The sequence below is a fragment of the Papio anubis genome, chromosome 3 (genome assembly GCF_008728515.1).
Source record: "Papio anubis isolate 15944 chromosome 3, Panubis1.0, whole genome shotgun sequence".
Taxonomy (NCBI): domain Eukaryota; kingdom Metazoa; phylum Chordata; class Mammalia; order Primates; family Cercopithecidae; genus Papio; species Papio anubis.
The window spans coordinates 118,762,501-118,784,945 of NC_044978.1; the positions used below are offsets into that span (position 1 = coordinate 118,762,501).

The following is a 22,445-nucleotide window of genomic DNA, read 5'->3' on the forward strand; positions in this document are numbered from 1 at the left end:
AACTGGTCCCCTAGGCCAGTGTGTGTGACCTGCAGGCACAGGAGTGAGGGTAGGAAGGAGAGAATCACCACCTTGGCTCTAGAGAATCAGAGTGTCTGTCTTTGTTTAAAGCTGGTCACTGGCAAAGCATTCAAAGTGCTGCCTGAGTTCTCTCCCTCCCTTCTGCTTGAAAATGCCTGAAAATTATGCCAGAAAAGTGAGGCATAGAGAAGGGAGACTGCCCACCAAAGCTGCCCAGGAAGCATGTCCAGGTCAGTCTCCATCTTGGCTCCTGGTGGACCCAGCCGCAGCTTTGGCCTACCCTGCCCCAGCAGATCCCTTGTCCCATTAGCCTTGGGTCTGCAGAGGGTTACCCTGGGAGTGGCTGCAGGGCCCAGGATGGAGTGCAGGCTGAGCCATGGGCACATCTTAATTTGTAAGTTACATATTTAGACATGCTCTGTGTGGGCCTTTGTTTGTACTCTTGCCCTGGGCCCCACAAATGTTGGGACCGGGCCTATGAAAGGAAAGAATCAGAGAACCTGATGTTGTCCTTCAGAAAATCTCCTTCCCACTCCCCACCACCATGCCCATATCCACCTTCAGCCACAAAGTGATGGAAGAGAAGCTACTTGCCCTCCTGCATAGTCTCTCTTTATCTCCATTGCCCCACCCTGAGAAACCCCAGTATGGGGATTTCAGGCATTCGTTGGCATCCTTGCTCAGCTCGGCTTCCTTCTGATATGACCACCATAGTCCCTCCCAACCTAGAAGCAGTAAGTTTAAGGGACTGACAAAGACAGATGTTGCATCTAAGGAAAAAAAGAAAGAAAGAAAGAAAGAAAAATGGCATATTTTTCTCCCAGGAAGTACAGCATTCTTCACAAATGTTATTCTTTCATTAGAATTCACAGCACCACGGGGAGCCTGCTGATATCATTAGAACTGATTTTATGGATGGAGAAATTGAGTCATTCACCAGGTCTGCAGGTTGTGATTCGGTGGCTAGAAAACAGAAGCTCTTTCCTCTTTTTTTGATTGAATTATGTCTCATTTCCATAAGCAAAATACTCAGGAGAATATGGCTTTCCTACTTCAAACAAGTATCTTCTTAGACACAGTTTGATGGCTTTGGGGCATACGCATTCTGTTTTGACATATGATAGCTTTCAAATACCATATGGTTGGACCACACTCTGATTAGGAATGGTTTTGCAGATGTTAGATGAGCCTTCTGGAGCATTGGCTGCCCTCAGCAGACCCCACCAAAGACAACATGGGAAACTTTGTAGGTGCGAAACTTTTGTAGGTCCCTAATAGTGATTCAACCTAAAACACACTAAAACCTAGCTTTGAAATGTAAATAAATAATTATCATTTTAACATTCTCTCTCTCTCTCTCTTAAATACCTGCTGAAATTCAATTCATTCAATGTGAAGATGTTAAAACTAGCCTGTGTTTGGCCCAACTGATAGGTGGTCACCAAAAGCTGCTGACCTTGGTCTAGATCATGCATAAAGAAAGGAAATCCATGCAGTCTCCAAAGTAAAAACAAGCAAACAAATATAACAAAAGTCTGTCTGGAGGCCCATCCACAATTTTGTGTTAACAGGTCATTTTCATGGAGCTTACAGACAACTCAAAGGGAGGATACATTTCTGTTATCATGACTCAGCATATAAGCCAGAAAACATTTCTGTTTTCAAAGGGTAGAAAATCCATGTTGCTACTCAATGAATATTTATTGAGCACTTTCTCTGTGCCAGGCACTAAGACACAAAGAACAAGTTTAGTTTTTATTATCAGGGCTGCCAGCCTGAATGGGGACAAGCGTGGAGAAAGACTATGGCTCAATATGATGTGTGCTGCCATTAGAGTCTGTGGGAAGTGAGGTGGCTGCACACAGGAGGAAGGGTCTATCAAGTTGGAGAATATTTCATAGAGAAGGCAAGGCTCTGGATTTCTCAGAACTGGGATGGCAAGAGGGGAGACATGGAGAGCGGAGTCAGGGTAGAAAGAGCAGCAGTGCAAAGGCAGGGAGGCAGATGGCCATGGGATACTTCAGGAGCTTACGGTGATTCAGACTGACAAGACCGCAGGCTCATGAGGGGTAAACTGGACAGACTATGAAAGGTGGCATGTCTTGTGCCAAGGAGCTTAGATTTTATCCCAAAGGCAGTAGGAATTCTGTGATCAGATTAAAGGGGAGGGGAAGGGTTCATAAAGTCTAATAACTTTTTAAAAGTCACTTAGTTGCCCACACTAGGGAATGTACTAGGGAAGATAGAAGCAAACTGGTTACCAACTGCCTCACAAACATGGAGCCCAGACTTCGAAAACACCTTTGCTTTTCCCAATTCAATACTATAGAATCATTAAAAAGCTGATGGTTAAAAGTCAAATGGTGTTGCATTCAAGCTTCAGCTGTACCGTGTACTAGCAGTGTGACTTTACGAAAATTACTGAACTTTTCTGAGCCTCTGTCTTATCATCTGTGAAACTTGAGATAACAATAGTGCCTACCTCGCAGAGGTTATATTTCCATTAAATGAGATGATGCATGTAAAGTGCTCAGTACACTTGTTAATATATATGTTAAACAGTCCCGCTGGCCTTTTCAGCAGTTCACTATGGTGGCCGTAACAGGTGGAGAAACTGGTAGCAATTACTCAGCACACAGACCTTCAGCAGCTGTGGGGCCTCTGCCAGGGGACCACAGGCAATGCTCCCGGCTAACTTGGCAGCAGCAGGAAAGGGCTTGACTGCATTTTGATCAAGTTTCACCAAGTTTGCCAAAGCTTTGTCACATGTTTTCTCACATGCTTGACAAGCTAAGAGCAGGGAAAGACATGGCCGGGGCAAAAAAAAAGAATAGGTGAGCAACACAGAAAATCAGTCTGTCTGCAACTCTGCCACTGACCCAGGTTGTTGCTCATGGAATCCAAGAAAAGGTGACAGAGTTCAGAGCACTCACTGCCTGTATTCCTGACACGCAGTCAGGTCAGGAGGCACAGAAGGCAGACTCTGTACGCTACAATGCCTTTAACTCCTCTCAGCACGGTAAGAACTCGCCTGCATATCTCAACAATCAGCCCCTACGTCCCTCCTAGCAGGTCTAGAAACTGAGGACCAAGCCACACACTAGCTCTTTTAAATATCGAAGAGATGTAAACTATAATAGTGGTCTCCCCATAGAGGACAATACACATGGAAACAAATAATTTTCTATCTCACTAAGAATCTGGTTTTCTTCAGAGCAACAATTTGTCAGCTATTCTTGCCACAAAAAAGCTTGAACCTGACCAAACTTCAGGAACCACTGCTAATTGTAAGCTTACAAGGAGGAATTCCAGATTGAATTGGTCATCAGACTTTTCAGCTGCACACGTGGGCTAAGTCTAAGAGATGCCCTTCCCTGAATCTGTCCCTTTCACGTCTGTGGGCCTATCACAGCCCGGGCAGGGCATACCATCCCTGGCAATGTCACTGTGTTTTGAAACTATGCTCATTCACCTCTAACTGAGAAATTAATGGGTTCAGTTTCTTCATCCTATCTTCTCAAGGAAATACTAAAACTAATTCTTTTCTTCAAAGAAAAGTGGCTGTGCTTTGGGTGGGAAGGTGTATGGAGGCATGACTTTTTTACTTTTTTTATTACGCTTTAAGTTCCAGAGTATATATGCACAATGTGCAGGTTTGTTACATATGTATACATGTGCCATGTTGGTGTGCTGCACCCATTAACTTGTCATTTACGTTAGGTATATCTCCTAATGCTATCCCTCCCCACTCCCCGCACCCCACAACAGGCCCCGGTGTGTGATGGCCCTCATGCCACGTCCAAGTGTTCTCATTGTTCAATTCCCACCTATGAGAGAGAATATGTGGTGTTTGATTTTCTGTCCTTGTGATAGTTTGCTCAGAATGATGGTTTCCAGCTTCATCCATGTCCCTACAAAGGACATGAGCTCATCCTTTTTTATGGCTGCATAGTATTCTATGGTGTATATGTGCCACATTTTCTTAATCCAGTCTATCAATGATGGACATTTGGGTTGGTTCCAAGTCTTTGCTATTGTGAATAGTGCTGCAGTAAACATACGTGTGCATGTGTCTTTATAGCAGCATGATTTATAATCCTTTGGGTATATACCCAGTAATGGGATGGCTGGGTCAAATAGTATTTCTAGTTCTAGATCCTTGAGGAATCGCCACACTGTCTTCCACAATGGTTGAACTTAAATGTTACACCTAAAACCATAAAAACCCTAGAAAAAAAACCTAGGCAATACCAGTCAGGACATAGGCATGGGCAAGGACTTTATGACTAAAACACCAAAAGCCATGGCAACAAAAGCCAAAATTGACTAATGAGATCTAATTAAACTAAAGAGCTTCTGCACAGCAAAAGAAACTACCATCAGAGTGAACAGGCAACCTACAGAATGGGAGAAAATTTTTACGATCTACCCATCTGACAAAGGGCTAATATCCAGAATCTACAAAGAACTTAAACAAATTTACAAGAAAAAATCAAACAACCCCATCAAAAAGTGGCGATGTATATGAACAGACACTTCTCAAAAGAAGACATTTATGCAGCCAACAGATACATGAAAAAATGCTCATCATCACTCGCCATCAGAGCAATGCACATCAAAACCACAATAAGATACCATCTCACACCAGTTAGAATGGTGATCATTAAAAAGTCAGGAAACAACAGGTGCTGGAGAGGATGTGGAGAAATAGGAACACTTTTACACTGTTGGTCGGACTGTAGACATTTTTTTAACTTCTTTAGCTGCCCAGTCTCACATAGGCTCCTCATTGCATTCTCTGTAATAGTGGTTGCTAAAGTAAGTTCCACTAGCCTTTTTGAGGCTGGGACACAGGGTATCAGTGGGGGTCAGAGAGCAGGAGTTCTAGTTCTGACTGTCCCTGCACGGTTCTTTCCAGGTAGACACTGTCCAATTCTTCTTCTTAGTGTAAGGTCAGTTACACCACTTCCTCTCTCTGTGTCTGTGCCCTCATTTATCAAATGAAGGGTTATACTCACTCATTAGTTAGACCCTCTCTAGCTCTAAAATTTCCTTGAAATCCTGAGAAAGGGTACATTCTTGCTGGTTTGACTTATGCAGTTTGTTATTCCTGCAGAGACACGAGTTCTACAGTGACTCTGAATGTTGAAGCTTTAGCCCCCAGTGTGATATTTGAGGATGGGGCCTCTAGGTAGTAATTAAAGTTAGATGGGATCATGTGGGTGAGGCCCTTATGACGGGATTAGTGCCCTTATAATAAGAGACATTAAAGAACTCGCTCTCTGTCTTCACTCGCATGCCATGTGAGGAAAGGTCATGTGAGGACACAGAAGGCGATCATCTGCAAGCCAAGGGGTTGGCCCTCACCAGAAACTGAATCAAACAGCACTTCGATCTTCAGCTTCCCAGTCTTTACAGCTGTGAAAAATAAATTTCTGTTATTTAAGCCACCCCATCTGGTATTTAGTTATAGCAGCCCAAGCAGACTAAGACAGCAAGCATTCTCTAGGATCATCGTGGTGCCTTAGCCTTGGCTATCTTTACATTGGAAAAAGACCTACCCCAGGAGTCAGTGCATTATGGAATGTACCATCAAATAAGGCAAAGCAGAGGCTTCTAAAGCCTCATTCAAACGAAGATAACCAACATTGTCACACAATTTCATGCATTGTTAGTTTTATAGGTGCAGAAATTGCCTGAACTAGGCTGTAAAGTAAAGTTCTTTAAATAAGTACTCAGTAGATAGCTATGGGAAATGAATGACCACTTCCAGTCTTCTTTGGAAGCAGGCGAGGTAGGAATTATATAAGTGTATTAGTAAAATTAAACAAGAAAATGGATATTTCCAGCAACAAAACCAATTCCCAGAGCTTGTCATTTTCAGCACTATAATGATTTCCATGGTACAGCTTTTAGCTCCAGTGGAAACAACAATGCAAGTGTCATTCTGAACATCACATATCTTAAGTGGTATCTTCTGCATTCTTATTCCTTCAGGATGAATTCAAATATCATCTCTTCTGTGACTTTTCTAAATGTCATTTGAAAAATGACATTTGTATATTTTTACATTCCATGATATCAGTACAGAATTTATTAATCTTTCCTCAGGGTTTCCATTACAACTTGGTTTTACTTTTATATAGCACTTATCATGTCATATTACAGGAAGCTGAGTATGAGCTCTCTGAGGGAAAAGCTCAATAAATGCTTGAATGAATGAACGAGTGAATTGGTTCTCCTTTGTAGATGACTGATTTCTCATTTATCTCAGGCTTGGCAAGACTCTTTGACTCGACTAACAGACTGAGGCTCTCTCTACCTCCATCTGCCTATCTATTATATGATGCTATGCATGGTAAATGGTGTCCTTTTTTTTTTTTTTTTGCCCTTAGAATCTTCAATCAGCCATGACAGCTGCCAGGATGCAAAGCCAGTAAGCTCCAAAGGTCATAGACAAGATCCCATGTTTTAATAATATTTGTCCCAACTGTTGTTTTGTCCATATTTCAAAGATTTCTTGATCTGGATTCATTCTAAAACTGTTGACAGTTCACAGCTGCCAAAAGACCACTATAACAGCATGGAATAGCATGTGACCTAAGTTGGGAGGTCTGTCCTCCTCTTTACCAGGAAATTAACTCTCCTGAAGCTTATGGCCTTAATGAACTCCTTTTAAATAAAATAAAGCCAATTATTTTGATGACAATCCAAATGTTAAATTCAGAATAAACTCTGTAGCACAGCCTTCCATCAGCTCCTGAGTCAGCCGAGTGGCAAATGATGATGTAAACAGATTTTACCCTAGTACCTGAATGTTTCCCTTTTGATCTTTTCTCCCTTCCTCTGACTGGCATCTAGGCAGTGTTCTATTCCTTTTGAATATTGATTATGATTGACCTTTACCTATTTGACACCTTCAAGGAAATATCCTCAAGGTACGTAGAGTTAAATAGTTGAAGACCTAACTAGACATCAGTCATAGGCATATGTCATGTTGGAATTAAAATGAGTAAAGCTGATCTTTAAGCAAGAATCTTGCCCTCAAATAGTACCAGGTAGGCAGCCCTCCCTGAGGAAGCCATGATGGATGTGGCCATAACTAAAGTGACATGTGGAAAAGAGTGGAGAGATGTTGGAGTATTCATGAAAAGGGTTCTTGGGTTAATTCATTTTTCTACTCTTCCTTCATTTCTCCCACAGGTCCTTATTAAGCACTTACTATGACCTAATGCTGTCCTAGGCTCAGGAGAAACAGCCATGAGTAAGACCAGGTCACTGTGCCCTCATTGAGCTTCTATTCTAGTAGAAGAGAGAGACAATACATAAGTGAATAAATAAATATGTAATTTCAGGAAAACCCTTCTCTTATTGTGAAAAACAAAAATGAGCAAAGGGTATAGCATTTCCTCAAAAAATTAAGCAACAAAATACCATATGATTCATTAATTCCACTTCTGGGAATATGCCCCAAAGAACTGACAGCAAGGACTCAAACAGATATTTGTTCATCCACGTTCATGGCTACAATATTCACAGTAACCCAAAGATGGAAACAGCCCAAGTGTCCATCAGTGTATGAATGGATAAGCAAAATGTGACACGTACATACAGTGGAATATTATTCAGCCTTAAAAAGGAAGTTTTAAGTCATTATGCTAAGTGAAATAAGCTAGTCATAAAAGGACAAATATTCTATGTGAGGTACTTAGAGCAGTTCAATTCATACAGACAGTAGAGTGTAGAATGGTTGGTTGTTTTTATGCCATTCCAATGTGGAAAGGGAGTTGTTTAATAGGCACAGAGTTTGAGTTTGGGAAAATGAAAAAGTTCTGCAGATGAATAATGATGGTTGCACAATATGTATATAGTTCCTGCCATTGAACTGTATACTTAAAATTCATTGTAATAGTAAAGTGTTATGCATACTTTACGACAATAAAAAATTTTTTAAAAAAATTAAATGGACAATGGGCTAGAGGAGAAAAGAATTAGTTAGACTTGTCTGGGATGATTCCTCTGAGGAAGAGGTGACATTTGATTAGAGACCAATCAAATTGATGACGAGAACATGAGATTACATAGGGAAGCAATTCTGGATTTTGTTCTAAGTACAACAGAACACCTTTGGAGGGTTTTGATCAGTGAAAGGACATGAGCTGATTTACTGCTATAAAAGATCATACTGGCTGCTCAGTGGAAAGCACACTAAAAGGGAGGAAACCTGGGGGCTAGAAGACCAATTAAGAGACTGTTGCAGTTGTGTTAGGCTATTCTTCGCATTGCTATAAAGGAATACCTGAGGTCGGGTAATTTACAAAGAAAAGAGGTTTGATTGGCTCATGGTTCTGCGGCACTTGCTGTACAAGCATAGCAACAAATCTACTCAGCTTCTGGTGATGCCCTCAGGGAGCTTTACTTATGGTGGAAGGGGAAGTGGGAGCAGGCACATCTCATGGTGAGAGTGGGAGCAAGGGAGTGTAGGTGGGAGGTACCACATGCTTTTAAACAGCCAGATCCTGATAGAACTCACTCACTACCATGAGGACAGCACCAAACCATGAGGGATCAGCCCCCATGACAAAAAAAAAAACACCCCGCCAGGCCCCACCTCCAACGCTGATGATCTCAACCTGAGATTTGGAGGGCACATCCAAACTAATCAGCAGTCATCTAGACTAGTGACTATAATGGCTCAGGGGATGGGAAATAATAGGAGAGATAGTGAAAAGTGGTTGAATCAGGATTATATTTGCAAGGTAGACTCATCCTGATCCACTAATGGAATTGATGTGGGATGTGAGGGAAAGACATGCCTGAAGGGTGACATCTTGGTTTTTAACTGAGCAACCTAGTGAATGGGGTTCCCATCTACTGAGATGCAAATGACTGGGGGAAATACTAGTCAGGGAATGACAAGGGGGTGTGGGGAGGCAATCAAGAGATGTGTTACCTAAAAGTGAAACCATAAACCCCATGTCCAGGAAAGTACTGGCACATAAAAGCCCTTTATTAAATAATCATTGAATGAGTCAGTGAATGAAACCAAATGCGTAAGCGTGGGGAAGGAGAAAGGAAGAATGGAAACTAGCTCTAAATTTTACTACATATGAAGGAGTGCATTTGGCAAATGATATGATGGTAAGGACCCTGGGCTAGAATTTCAGACAACTGGGTTCTCAGAAAATATTTCCAAAGCTCAGATTTCTCTTTCTAGCTTTTATTCTGGGACCTCTCCCTTTTTCTTTCTCTGCAGGATATGTGTTCACATATTTATTCATCCCAGCCAGCAGGTCCATATCCCTTACATCCCTGTGCGTAAGTGCAGAATGGGTAGCCCCCAAGACATGGAACAGCCAATCAGTGAGCTCCTCAGCTGTGGGATGGAACGAGACTGAAGCCCCCTCTTGCCAGCGACCACACTCATCACCAACCACTCCTTCCCCACTCCCAATGTCCACACTCCCAGCGTTCCTACTGGAGCTGTGGAGTTGGCTGCTCGACAGACCAGACAAATTCCCATAAATCAATTCCCCAGAGGGTCTTACTCTCTAAGGACATGATTTTAAGCAAGTTGGGGACAAGATTAGTTCATACCATGCATTGGCTAGTCTTGAATTGACAGTCCTACTAATTGTTCTTATGGAGTTTTGGGCAGGTTCCTACTGAGACTTGCAGAGCAATTGGTGGGAAGAAAATCCGTTAAAAGTTGCCTTCACAACTGCGGCGGGCACAATGCAAAATGAGAAATACCTGTGAAAATACTGCAAAACAGCTGTGGAGTAAGAGCGTTGCCTCTATTTCACATATTACCGTGTTTCACATATTAACCACTTTTGTACTGGCTCTTCCACAGGATGGAGGGTACAGAGTCTGCCGACATCAGCTCCTTTGCCCGTTTCTCTTCCGGCAAACACTATGCCACCGATCACCATCTGGACTAGCTCTCCACAAAACACTGATGCAGACACTGCCTCCCCATCCAATGGCACTCACAGCAACTCAGTGCTCCCAGTTACAACATCAGCCCCAACATCTCTGCTTCCTAAGAACATTTCCACAGAGTCCAGAGAAGAGGAGATCACCAGCCCAGGTTCGAATTGGGAAGGCACAAACACAGACCCCTCACCTCCTGGGTTCTCGTCAACAAGCGGTGGAGTCCACTTAACAACCACTTCGGAGGAACACAGCTCGGGCACTCCTGAAGCAGGCGTGGCAGCTACAGTGTCGCATTCCGCTGCTGAGCCTCCCACACTCATCTCCCCACAAGCTCCAGCCACATCACCCTCATCCCTATCAACCTCACCACCTGAGGTTTTTTCTGCCTCCATTGCTACCAACCACAGCTCCACTGTGACCAGCACCCAACCTACTGGAGCTCCAACTGCATCAGAGTCACCGACAGAGGAGTCCAACTCTGACCACACACCCACCTCACATGCCACAGCTGAGCCAGTGCCCCAGGAGAAAACATCCCCAACAACTGTGTCAGGCAAAGTGATGTGTGAGCTTATAGACATGGAGACCACCACCACCTTTCCCAGGGTGATCATGCAGGAAGTAGAACATGCATTAAGTTCAGGTGAGTCTCTGTCTAGTCCACTAGTTTTCTTTACTACATTCACACGTTAAGAATGCAGTTCAGTGAACCAAATACAATGGAAAATTTGAATTTTGCAGTGTAACACCTAAGTTGAATTATAATTCACAAGAATTTCCACAAGAGTGCAAACTTTTAGTCCCTTAACAATTTTCATGATTCACTGTGGCCAATTGCACCTTTATGGCCTATTTTCACAAGTCATAATGATGCTACAGGGAATGTAAGCACATAGGACCAGATAGCAAAGGGATTAACAGCATGGCTTTGGCCAAGCTTCCTAGGTTTCAACTCTGGCTCCTGACCTTTGACAAGTTACTTCACCTCTTTGTGCCTTTAGTTTTCCACATCTGTAAAATGGGATAAAACAGGTTCTACTGCATACAGTTCTTGTGGAGATTAACTGAAATGACATAAAGCACTTAGAACAGTTCCTGGCAGGGAGTAAATGCTCAGGAAAAGTCATTTGTATTATTCTGCTCAGCGTTTTAAAGTAGTGTCTCCCTTTTGGAAACCAGTCAAAGTAGAGTAGGAGTGGAGAAAACTTACTTATTCTTTATAGTCACTGATGTATTTCAAGGGAAAGACAATAAATTTTACAAGATGTCACATCTGCTTTTATTTTCCCAGTAATTCTATGAAGTTAGTATTATTTTTATCTTTGTTTTGTAATCTTGGAAATTATGGTGGAGAGAAATCGAGGGCTCTTTCTGAGGTCACCCGCATCTGACATTGATGTGAAGACTATACAATTTAGGGTGTTGGGCAGGAAGAGGCTTTCATGGGAGCATTTGGCCACTTAGCTGAGAAAGAGGGAGATGAGCTCATTTTAGATGAGCCAGAAGTTAGTGGGGGAAATGGAGCTGCAGCCCCTCCACTGGGTGGTCCTGTGAGAGATGTGGACTGAGAAGGTCATTTCCAGACAGCACCCTGCATGGTCAGTTGGGGTCAAAGGAATGGCCATCACTGAGGAGAGAATCACAACTTTTAACAAACAATTGATGTACATCCATCATGAATGGAAATTGTGCTTGACAGCAGAGGTAGGAAGAGACAGAACTAAGATTAAGATGTGATTCCTCATGGAAGAGCTCACAATTTAGTAAGGGAAGAAGTCCCAAAGAATTGCACATTTTTATTTCAAAGGTCCAGTATATCATTGAGGATCTCGACAAGAAAAAGAGAGACACTCAGATTGGGATAAAGGAACTAATGACAAAGGTCTGGCTGGGGAATGGGAGAACCACAGGGGGTCATGATAACAGGGCTGTTACAGGCCAGACCTAGGAGGAAAGGAGAGAGTAGTAACCAGAACCCAGAAGGAGAGGCCCAGTAGAGTTGACCACGCCAACAGGAGCAGTGACTCTTGGCTGACGGACACAACGATCTCAAGGTTAACCTCCCTGGAGTGAAGGGAATGACTACCTCCCTCTCCCAGCTCCTCTGATACGCAGCCAGAAGCCAACAAGGAGACGCACTGGTGTTGTTCATGCAGGTTGACCTCCTAGAGGGCTGGTCAGAGAACCACACAGAGAAGGGTGGAGAGTGGATCTGCAGAGGTGAAGGAGGGAAATCTGTTGACTCCTCTGTGCAGCCCATCACCCCATTAGCACCCTTTTTATACCTCCGGGCCAGCACTTAAAACATTGAGCTTGAATGTATATCTTCAGTCTGTCTCTGTCCCAACCCCTGTACCCCAGGCTCCCAGCATGAAGATAACATCTCTGACACTGGTACCTGGAGCAGAGTGGGTGTTGACTTTGATGCGATATCTTAAGAACCATCTTAAGCAAAGGGAGCATCAAAATACAGTGACCCCATCTCTTTTCTTTCCTAGTTCAGGCCCTCACCACCACTTGTCTGTACAACTTTTTCAGGTTTTAACCGGCCATCCTCTCTTCACTTTCTGTCCCCTTCAGGATACCTTAGACATAGCAGTTTGATATTCCTGAGCACAAAATCTAAGCTTAGCATACATGAATCTCTAAACTGACACATCTACTCCTTCCTACAAGTACTCTAGTTTTATGGGCTGGATTATTCAACACAGTTCTGTTCTAATATCTTGGCTTGATTTTAGGCTCTATATCTTGATTTCCTCAACTCTAGGCCAGCAGGGTCAAGAGGCCCCAAATTGGTGGCAGTTGGCTCATAAACCTTGAAGTTCATGGGAATATCATATACAGCAGAAACTCAGAATAAACGACAGAATGTTGAAATGGCTGGGGAAGAGACGTGTGGCAGATTAGAGGGACATCACTGACCAGTGCACATTTCACAGACCAAAGAGTGTTTATCCCTATGATCTAGTAAATGAAAAAATATTAGGATTGCATCTACCAAGACCCTCTTCTTCATGCAAACAAGTACGAGACCTATCCTTTGAGATTTTATCGTTTAAGTAGAGAGAAAGGACACAGGACAAGTAACTCTTAATATCACTACTTAGTTTCTAATATGAGAATGAACCCTGGTAGGCAGAAGGATCTCTGGGATGATATGATAGAACCTGCTCACTTCAAAGGTGAAGAAACTATGTCCCAGAAGTCTGAAGTGCCTCACCCAAGATCACACGGCTCAGTGGCAGCATTGGGCCCTGTGCCCAGGGCCCAGATCTCTAAGCCAAGTCAAGTCCTCTCTCACCACTCTGAATTGCTGCACTGCTCCTTTATTAGCTAGCAGACCAAGCAGCATTCTGTGGGTTTGCGCTTCAGGTTACTATTTTGGGATGCTCTTATTTAGAGATTCTTTATACTGCTTTTAGTAGTGGCAGTAATAAAACCACATTTTGCATAGCATCTTGTCTTATCCTGTGTGGGTTCACATAGTATGTTTCTATTAATCCAAGGATTCACCCACTCAACAAATATCTAAACATAGTCACCAATGAATAATTCTGAAACAAGGTGAATATTGTGGGAGTTAAATTTAACTATACATGTTAAGGAAGGGCTCCATGATGGAGAGAGCAGGGAGCTGAGTTGCAGGAAATAAAGCAAATTTGGGCCTAAAGGGAGATGAAGGAGATTGGGGCAAAGGGAGTTTCAGGTGCTCATTTACAAAGGCAAGGAACCAAGAGCACGATCGTTAAGGCTGGACACACTTGCATTCAGAATCCACCCAGAAGCTGTAAGCACTTAAGCTGCTCTTGTTGAATAATCCAGTGCCCTCCACATTGCCAGGTCTAATGGTAAATTCTTAGGCCTATTTTATTTGTTTATCATTTCAACTTTTATTTTAGATCAGTGGGTACATGCCCAGGTTTGTTACGTGAGTTTATTGCGTGATGCTGAGGTCTGGGGTACAACTGATCCCGTCACCCAGCTGGCGAGCACGGTACCCAATAGATAGTTTTTCAGCCCTTCCCCCATTCTGCCTCCCTGCTCTTGTATTCTCTGGTGCTTCGACCTGGTTTGACCTGACCTGGAGCAGTGTCTGACTCAGATGATCACTGCCCTCATCGTTAAAGCACTGGCTCTGCTCGACGTTCAGGGTGTGCATCTTCACTACCTTCTGTCTCTGCTGCCTCGCTTCACTTCCTCATTTTCCTTCACTATCCAGGTCAAGTACCTCAGGCCTCCTCTCTCCCTGATCTCTCCACTGTCACTCCTGAGTGGATGACTCATGACTTTCAGTGTCATCTGTGTACTGATAACACTGAGATGTAAAATTCTCCCCCTGTTTTGCTTCACTGAACTATAGACATGAATAGCCAGCTGTCAGCCAATTCATTGTCTCCATTGGGTGGCTCATAGGCATCTCACACTTAATATGTCTAAGGCGAATTACTGATTTCCTTAACTCTCGGCCTGTGCCCCTTGATCATTTCCTGTCTTCTGTCAATTCTTCAGGCCAAAACCCTCGAAGCAATCCTAGACTCCTTTCTTTCTCATTTACTCTATATCCAGTCCATGAGATCGGGGCTGATCGCCTCTTGTCCCTCTGTCATCTTTCACGCGTGTCACTTCAATATTCCTGCAACTGATCTCACTATTCACTGCACCCTTGTCGGGCAGATCTTTTCAAAACTCAGAACAGACTCCACTGTTCGTCTGCTCTCACATTCCAGTCGCTCCCCGCTCTGAATCAGAGTAAAAGCCAAAGTCTCTACCATGCCTACAAAGCTCAGCAGGATCTGACCATAGGACCTCTACCCTCACCTCTTCCACTCTCACCCTCAGACACACTGGCAGTCTTACTGCTTCTTGAACATACCGGAGATACTCCTGTCTCAGGGATTTTGCACTTACCATCCCCGCTGTCTAGAACATTCTCCCTCCAGATCTTCAGTGGCTCCCTCCTTTTCATCCATCAGGATTCTGTTTACCTGTCACCTCCTGAGCAAGCCTTTATTCACTCCCCCATCTGAAATAGTAACCCCCATCACTACTGATCCCTTTCCCTATTTAATTTTTCTTTTTATCACTTAACCATTTTCTGACATCATATGATTTATTTGATAAGTTAGTGTCTGTTTTCTGCCACTAGACAGAGTCAGTGTCTGTTTTCATGTCACCATGAAAGCGAGGACCTTGTTTGCAAATAGGAAGATATGGGCAACACCCCCAACCCCTAGAACAGAGCCCAACACATGGTAGACCCTCAATAACAATAACATCTGTTGAATACATGAATAAAACAGTCAATCAACTGATATTAGGGAAGTTAGTAGATCTCCCTGAGCCTTGATCCTATCATCAGTAAAATGGGATAGGGATAGTATTCACATGATGGGGTTATTGGTAGGTTCAGGTAAGATAATAAATTTACAGCATATGCTATTGAGCAATATCTCAATCAATGGCTATGGTTGCTACTTTACTATTATTTACCATTATTACTATTCTGCTCGTGTGATTATCATTGTTATTATTTTATTTATCATGTTGAAGAATGCCCACCATCTTCAACAAATATTTATTGAGCTTCTACTATGAGCCAGGCATCTGGTTAAATACTAGGGATACAGCCATGAGTAATACAGTCACTTTACTCATGGACATTACAATGTAGTGTGCACATGGTGCACGGCATAGTGAGTAACCTAGTTTGGGTCCCAAGCTACATGGAGGGAGACACTGCAGATGTAGGAAGGATGCCTTCAGGATAAGCATTAGGGAACCCTAGGGAGCAGCCTAAGACAATTGGTTATACTTTCTAGGCCATTGATAGTCACCAAGGGCTTTTGATCAGGGGAAGAACATATTGAGAATCATATATTAAAAGTATTCAACTGATGGTAATATGTATGTCAAGTTGCAGGGAGTTCAGAATTGGAACCAAGTATGCCAGTTTATAACTGTTTTCTGGTTTGTCATTGTTGTGCACTGATAGCAGGCACATCACTTAACTACTCTAACTTAAAAGGGCTTGGTTGTAAACTGAATACAGGAGAAGCAATCTCTCAGGTCCTTTTGGCTTTTTATACTATGGTAATTATTTATTACAATTATCCTTTACAGAAGACATGAGGTTCATGGTCATATGAAGCGTACTGAGAATATGTATGTTCCAAGAATTGGGCTAGGGACTGACACAGGTAGCCCTCATCTGATCCTAGTGGCATGAGCTCAGCAGTATCTGTTCTACAGGTGACAAAACAAGTCCAGAGAGACTAAGTTCTCACTTGAGTGACCAGACCAGGATTGAAATCCAGTTCCGCTGACTGACCCTAAGTCAAGTGTTCCTTTCACAATGCCCATCCTACCTGAATTAGTAGAAACACAGAGTTAGGGAAGAACTGATGGGCTTCAGCATTACTGCAGAAATGAGCTAGATGGGCTAGTTGCCAGATGTTGCCAGCTGGGTCCCAGGGGTGGAGGTGCCCAGTGAGAAGAGAAGCAGATGGTGGTAGCCGCCATGCAAAATTGGCTGTGCAGAAGAAGAGTTTGATGGATTTTCATTTTTTAGCTTTTGTTTGGCTCTTAAAGGAAGAGAGAAAGATGTGATGTGTTAAATTTGGGTCACTTTGTCTTATTAAATCAGAGCTCTTCAAGGATGAAAACTATGACTATAGTGTGTTTTTGACTCCCTGAACAAAATTGAATGGTGCTATGAACAATTTGCTGCTCAGTACATGCTTGAGGGATTAACTGACATTGCAAAACAAGTAATATTCAAAACATCATCAGTTCTTGCATATGCAGACTTTAAAATTATAGTCACTGTGCTTGTTGTAAAGTGGATATTCTCTTTTGTCTGTAAAATCCACATGTACACTGGTCTTTCACTATCCTATTATTTTCATTATGAAGAGAAGCACACACAACTGTGAAAATTGGTGAAGACCATTGAACATTAAATTGCTGATCTGAACCGCAGTATTTACTCAGTGTGAGCTATGCCAATAAATACCTTTAAATAAAGGGCACTAAGCAGGCATAGACATCTAGACATCTCTATGTCCATACCGGCAAGGGACTTTCAGCTCTACAAGACACCCATAAACCTTAGATTTGAAAAAAGACTCAACTTGTAGAAACGATGAAACAATAATTTTAAAAGGATACGTAGAAAATTTCAGAAGTGAAAAAATGTATATTGTAGTATGTTAATGACCATCATGTTTAACTGACATATTAAAAATAGGTTAAAGGGGAAAACAATTATTTAATTAAAAAAAAAAAAAAAAAAAAAAAAAAAATAAATTTTAAAAAAAAAAAAAAAAAAAAAAAAAAACAACGTAGGTGTGAGAAGACCATGGTAAACATTTCCTGGTCAGATTCTTTTAAAATGGCCAGAATGTATCAGAAAGCAATAATCCTAACAAGTATAGTATCTTAGGCTCAACTTTACAAATATTAGATCATTGTACATGCCCAGGCCTGGTCCTCTTACGGTGAGTGCTGCCACCATCTTTTCAGTTCTCTCTCTCCCACTCCCTCGCTCTACTCTGTCACTGAGTACTGTTGATTTTGAACTCTTGGTAGCTCTCAAATTCATCTTCCTCTCTTTGTTTTTATCTCAGAGCTCCCATAATCGCACTGCAATTGCCTCCCAACTGCCCCTCATTTCCCCCCCTGCACCCATCTCCCTACTCCCTGTTGTCCACACAGCAGCCAGAGTGACAATTAAACACAAATCTGATCAAGTCTCACATAACCTTACTACCACCACCATCTCTGGGGGCACCCCACTGCTTTTAGGGTGAAGTCCAGACAACTTCACTTTATGGGGGCTCCACTTGTCACCCCAGTGTCATCCCACAACCCTCCCCTCGCTCTCTACACCACCCACACTGGCTGTCTCTCAGTTCCATGAGTGCCTACATCTCCCTCTTGATTTAGGGCCTTCACTCACTTGGACGCTACCTGGGACTTTCTCACAACCCATCACTTCACCTGGTTAATTTTAGCTCATTCCTCAGGTCTCAGCTCAAATAGCACCTGGTCAGAAGGTCTCTTATGGGGCCCCCTGTCCAGTGTTGGCCTCCCAGTTACAAGTTGTCACAAGTCAATCACATCTCTTCTTCACAGCATGTGGAGAACACATTTTTCTTGTGTTTCTTTGTTCATTGCCTTCACTGCTTTTAAAGTACCTGAGAGTGGGTCCTTGTCTATTTTGGCTCACAAATATATTCCCAGCACCTAAGAGTGTCTGGCTCAGGGTAGGTTTTCAATAAATGTCCAATGAATCAATCAAATCAATCAGTGACTTTTGGTGACAATATCAATCTTTAGACAATAAATTCACATATTGTGTTAGCCTCATTAATCCTGTGCTTTGAAATGAGAATGAAGAAAAATTGAACATCCTCACTGTGTCTGCAGAGACATCCCTTCGGATGCCTTTAAGCAGTGTAGATGTCTAAAGGACTTTCTGCTGCCCACCCCAAGCCCACCCCACCTCTCTTCTCACCATTCTGACTCCCTTCTTTGGCTTTCCCATAGACTCCAGGGCTGCCAACGCTATGGGTTGTTATAAACTCTCACTCATATTTTTTCTTTTGTGCCTAGTTCTTTTTTTTTTTTTTTTTCTTTCCAACTTTTATTTCAGTTTTGGAGGGTACATGTGCAGGTCTGTTACATGGGTATATTGTGTGCCATGCAGGTTTGTTGTACAGATTTTGTTACTGAGGTAATAAGCATAGTGCCCTATAGTTTTTTTATCTTCACCCTCCTCCCACCCTTCACCCACAAGTAGGTCCCTGTATCTGTTGTTCCCTTCTTTGTGTCCATGTGTACTCAAGGTTTACCTTCCTCCTAAGTCAGAACATGTAGTGTTTGGTTTTCTGTTCCCGCATTAATTTGCTTAGGTTAATGGCCTTCAGCTCCATCCATGTTGCCGCAAAGGACAGGATTTCATTCTTTTTATGGGTGAATAGTACTCCATGGTGTATATGCACATTTTGTTTATCTAATCCACCATTGGTGGGCATTTAGGTTGATTCCGTGTCTTTGCTATTGTGAATAGTGCTGTGATGAACATACATGTGCAAGTGTCTTCATGGTGGAACTATTTATATTCCTTTGGGTATATACTCAGTAATAAGATTACTGGGTCAAATGGTAATTCTGTTTCAAGCTCTTTGAGAAATCTCCAAACTGCTTTCCACAGTGGCTGAACTAATTTGAATTTCCACCAGCAGTGTATAAGCATTCCCTTTTCTCTGCAACCTCACCAGCATCTATCTTCAACTTTTTAATAATAGCCATTCTGACTGGTGTGAGACGGTATCTCATTGTGGTTTCGATTTGCATTTCTCTAATGATGAGTAGTGTTGAGCACTTCTTCATATACTTGTTGTTTTCCTATTCTTTAAACTTAGTTTAAACCTCAAAGTTTCCTAAAGCCAAATAAACTCCCATAAGGGGCTCCAACTGTCAGATTTTATTTTAAGTAAAAATTATTCCGAATTATTGTCTCTTCTTCTTATATTTCTCCTTTGGCTCAGTTATATTACCTAAATCTTAATCTGGTTTTGAAATATTTCCAAAATATCTTTTGAGATATATATGTCAAGGTAATCAAATCAGCTATTTACTGTCTATTTAGTTTGTCATGTAGTAGTAATATAACTCTATCACATATTTTAATTGTCCCAACATCACCTTTTATTACATTTGGAAAGTTTTTGTCTTTACAGAGCAATTTTCTTTTTCTGTTTCAAATGCTTTCACCAATCGCATATGATGAAAGTGGCTGTGGAAATGGTTTACTGAGAAGGTGGGATTTAACTTATAAACACAGCTGATACCATTAATATGTCGGATATGGATATGCTTGATTCCATACCCTGACTGAACCCTTACTCTAATCTTCCAACTCAAAAAAGCATGTCTTTTTAGTTATAAAATAATTTGGCAGGGAAATGAGAATGGATCAACACCCTCTCATCATCTTTATCAGAAAGGTTCTAAAAATCCCATGTCAGAGAGTCAACTCAGGAATATTGCATTAAGAGTGCATAAAATGGATGCTAACTTAATATTGTCCTCAGCATGCTTTGTTCCCCCTCGGGTCCTAGGATACAAAAATATTGGCCAAAAAGATGATATTTTATTTAACAGTATAATGCTTTTATTGTCAGACTCATGAAGGCAAATGTTAAAATTATAAAATCTCAGTAGGTCCATGGATGTGGGCCATCAAAAACACTTTGCCATATTTCCATGTGGAGAAATCATGGAGTCATTTCAAAGACAGGCTCTAGGAAGGCAAGAATGGTAGTAACAGCACAAGTTTTGGCCTCAGACTGCCTGGTTAAAAATCTCACCTGTGCTATTTGCTAAATGGGAGAAATGAGCAAGTTTGTTTATCACAGGTGTTCCATTTTCCTCATCTAGATGATGAGGGTAATTATAGTACTGTACCTGTTTTACAGGATTCTTATTAGGGTTAAATGAGACAAGTATATTAAGTGCCTCTTACATAGTTAGCACTGTGTAAATGTTAGCTATTATTATTACAGTTGGGTCCTTAATTCTCAGTGTGGATACCAACCAGCAAGAGTTTTGACTCTTCTAGACTTTGATTTTCTTAACTCGAAGAATTAGAATGTTTGTAAAAACACTTTAAGATTCCCAAAGGGATTATTACTGTGACCATTAGATAATAAAAGTCCACTTAAGTACCCGCCTACAGCATAATACAGAAAAGCATAATCCAAAAAGTGTAAAGGAGAAAAATAGCTATGTTCACATTTGAAACAATAACAGTTTCAGAAAACTTGGAAAATCCAAAGAAAAGTGGAGTCCAAACAACTGCAGTTTTCTAGCTAAGAGAAAGGCAATCTTGGGGCATTGGGGGAAACAAAAGCTGAGCTGTAGGATTTAGCCTGGGTCCCATCTGCCCCCAAGGTTGGACAATTGAGACCTAGAAGTTGTACTCTTCCCTTAACTTGCATCAAAGTTTGGAAATTATTTTTCTTTCCAATGTTTTTAACTCCAAAACTTTGAATTCCTGAGTCTGGGAGAAATTAACACTTGGTAAATACAGTATTCAAAAGCAAGATCCTGCGTGGCCTTGCTGATTAATGACATGGAGTGAGGCTAAATTTAGCTTGTGGTTCCTAGGAGATCCCTGAGTCCTTGGGACTGTAGTAATTATATTGATGTCACTGCCCTTGGCCAAGGTGTCAGGATAGGTAACCTGAAACTATGACTCTCTGTTCCCTGCCCATATTCTGTGATAAAAAAGATAAACTTGCACACTGCTTGGCAACCAGGGTTAGGACTTTGTCTTGGGCTCTTAGAAGTTCTTCCTTCTTGCTTATGTCCTCTGAACCAAGAAAATACCAGTGTGGAAGCTCTCACCTGCCAAGGTTGGTGAACTCCACAAGAATCTGAGCCTTTACCTTAGCAGACTGGATGATTTTTGCAAAGGACATACGCCAACTTTTCTCATTTATTTTTCCCTTTAGTTTTTTGTTTGTTTGTTTTCTTTGAGACTGAGTTTTGCTCACTCTCATTGCGCAGGCTGGAGTGCAGTGGCACAATTTCGACTCACTGCAAACTCCACCTCCCGGGTTCAGGCGATTCTCCTGCCTCAGCCTCCCAAGTAGCTGGAATTACAGGTGCCCACACCACACACCGCTAATTATTGTATTTTTAGTACAGACAAAGTTTCACCACATTGGCCAGGCTGGTCTCAAACTCCTGAACTCAGGTGATCCACCCACCTTGGCCTCCCAAAGTGCTGGGATTACAGGCGTGAGCCACTGCTCCCAGCCCCTTTAGTATTATCTTATCCATGATCATGCCTTGTTTTCATCACTGAAATACTAAAGAGACAGAGGAGACAGTTAACAACAACAGCAACAACAAAAAGCTCTTCTCTCTCATTGTTCACGGAGATGCTGGCACCTACTGAGCAAGATGGTGGCATGCTTCCTGCAGTCCATATTCACCCCTCTAAGCTTCCTTCACAGAGATGACCTAGGAGTTGAGATTCCCCAGCCTGGCCTCTGATATTCCTCATTCCTGGCACACTTCTTTTGATCTGGGGAGCACCATTAGCACAACTGAATGAGGGGATTGATCCCGGACACTTAGCTGGAGTTGCTGTGTGTTAATCGGTTGTTCTAAGGTGGAAAATGGCTGCTTTGCCTTGAGAAAAGGCAATGAAGAATATCTCTCATTATTCTTAGAAAACCAGTATAGTTCACATTACAGGTGTCAAAAGAGAGCTGAGATTGAACAACCTGAACACACAGTTAAAATAAATTCCAAGTGGAAAAGAGGCTTCATTCGTGTGGGAAAAGATTGTAATTCTAAGTGAAGTGAAGAAACTTTAAAACCATGGTAACCAAGAACTGTGCCGACACGTGTGCCTGGTTTGCATTCATTGCAAACGTGCGCTTCCCAGGTCCTTAAAATACAGCTGA

The 22,445-nt window shown here is 42.1% G+C and overlaps 1 protein-coding gene across 1 annotated transcript in view; it reads left to right on the forward strand.

Moving 5' to 3' along the window:
* Positions 1 to 22,445, forward strand: part of PARM1 (prostate androgen-regulated mucin-like protein 1) — a 108,402-nt gene that overhangs the window by 66,814 nt on the left and 19,143 nt on the right. The window contains exon 2 of the mRNA XM_003898756.5: positions 9,878 to 10,603. Within this exon, the coding sequence (XP_003898805.1) occupies positions 9,878 to 10,603 (726 nt within the window). The remainder of the gene's footprint in view (positions 1 to 9,877; positions 10,604 to 22,445) is intronic.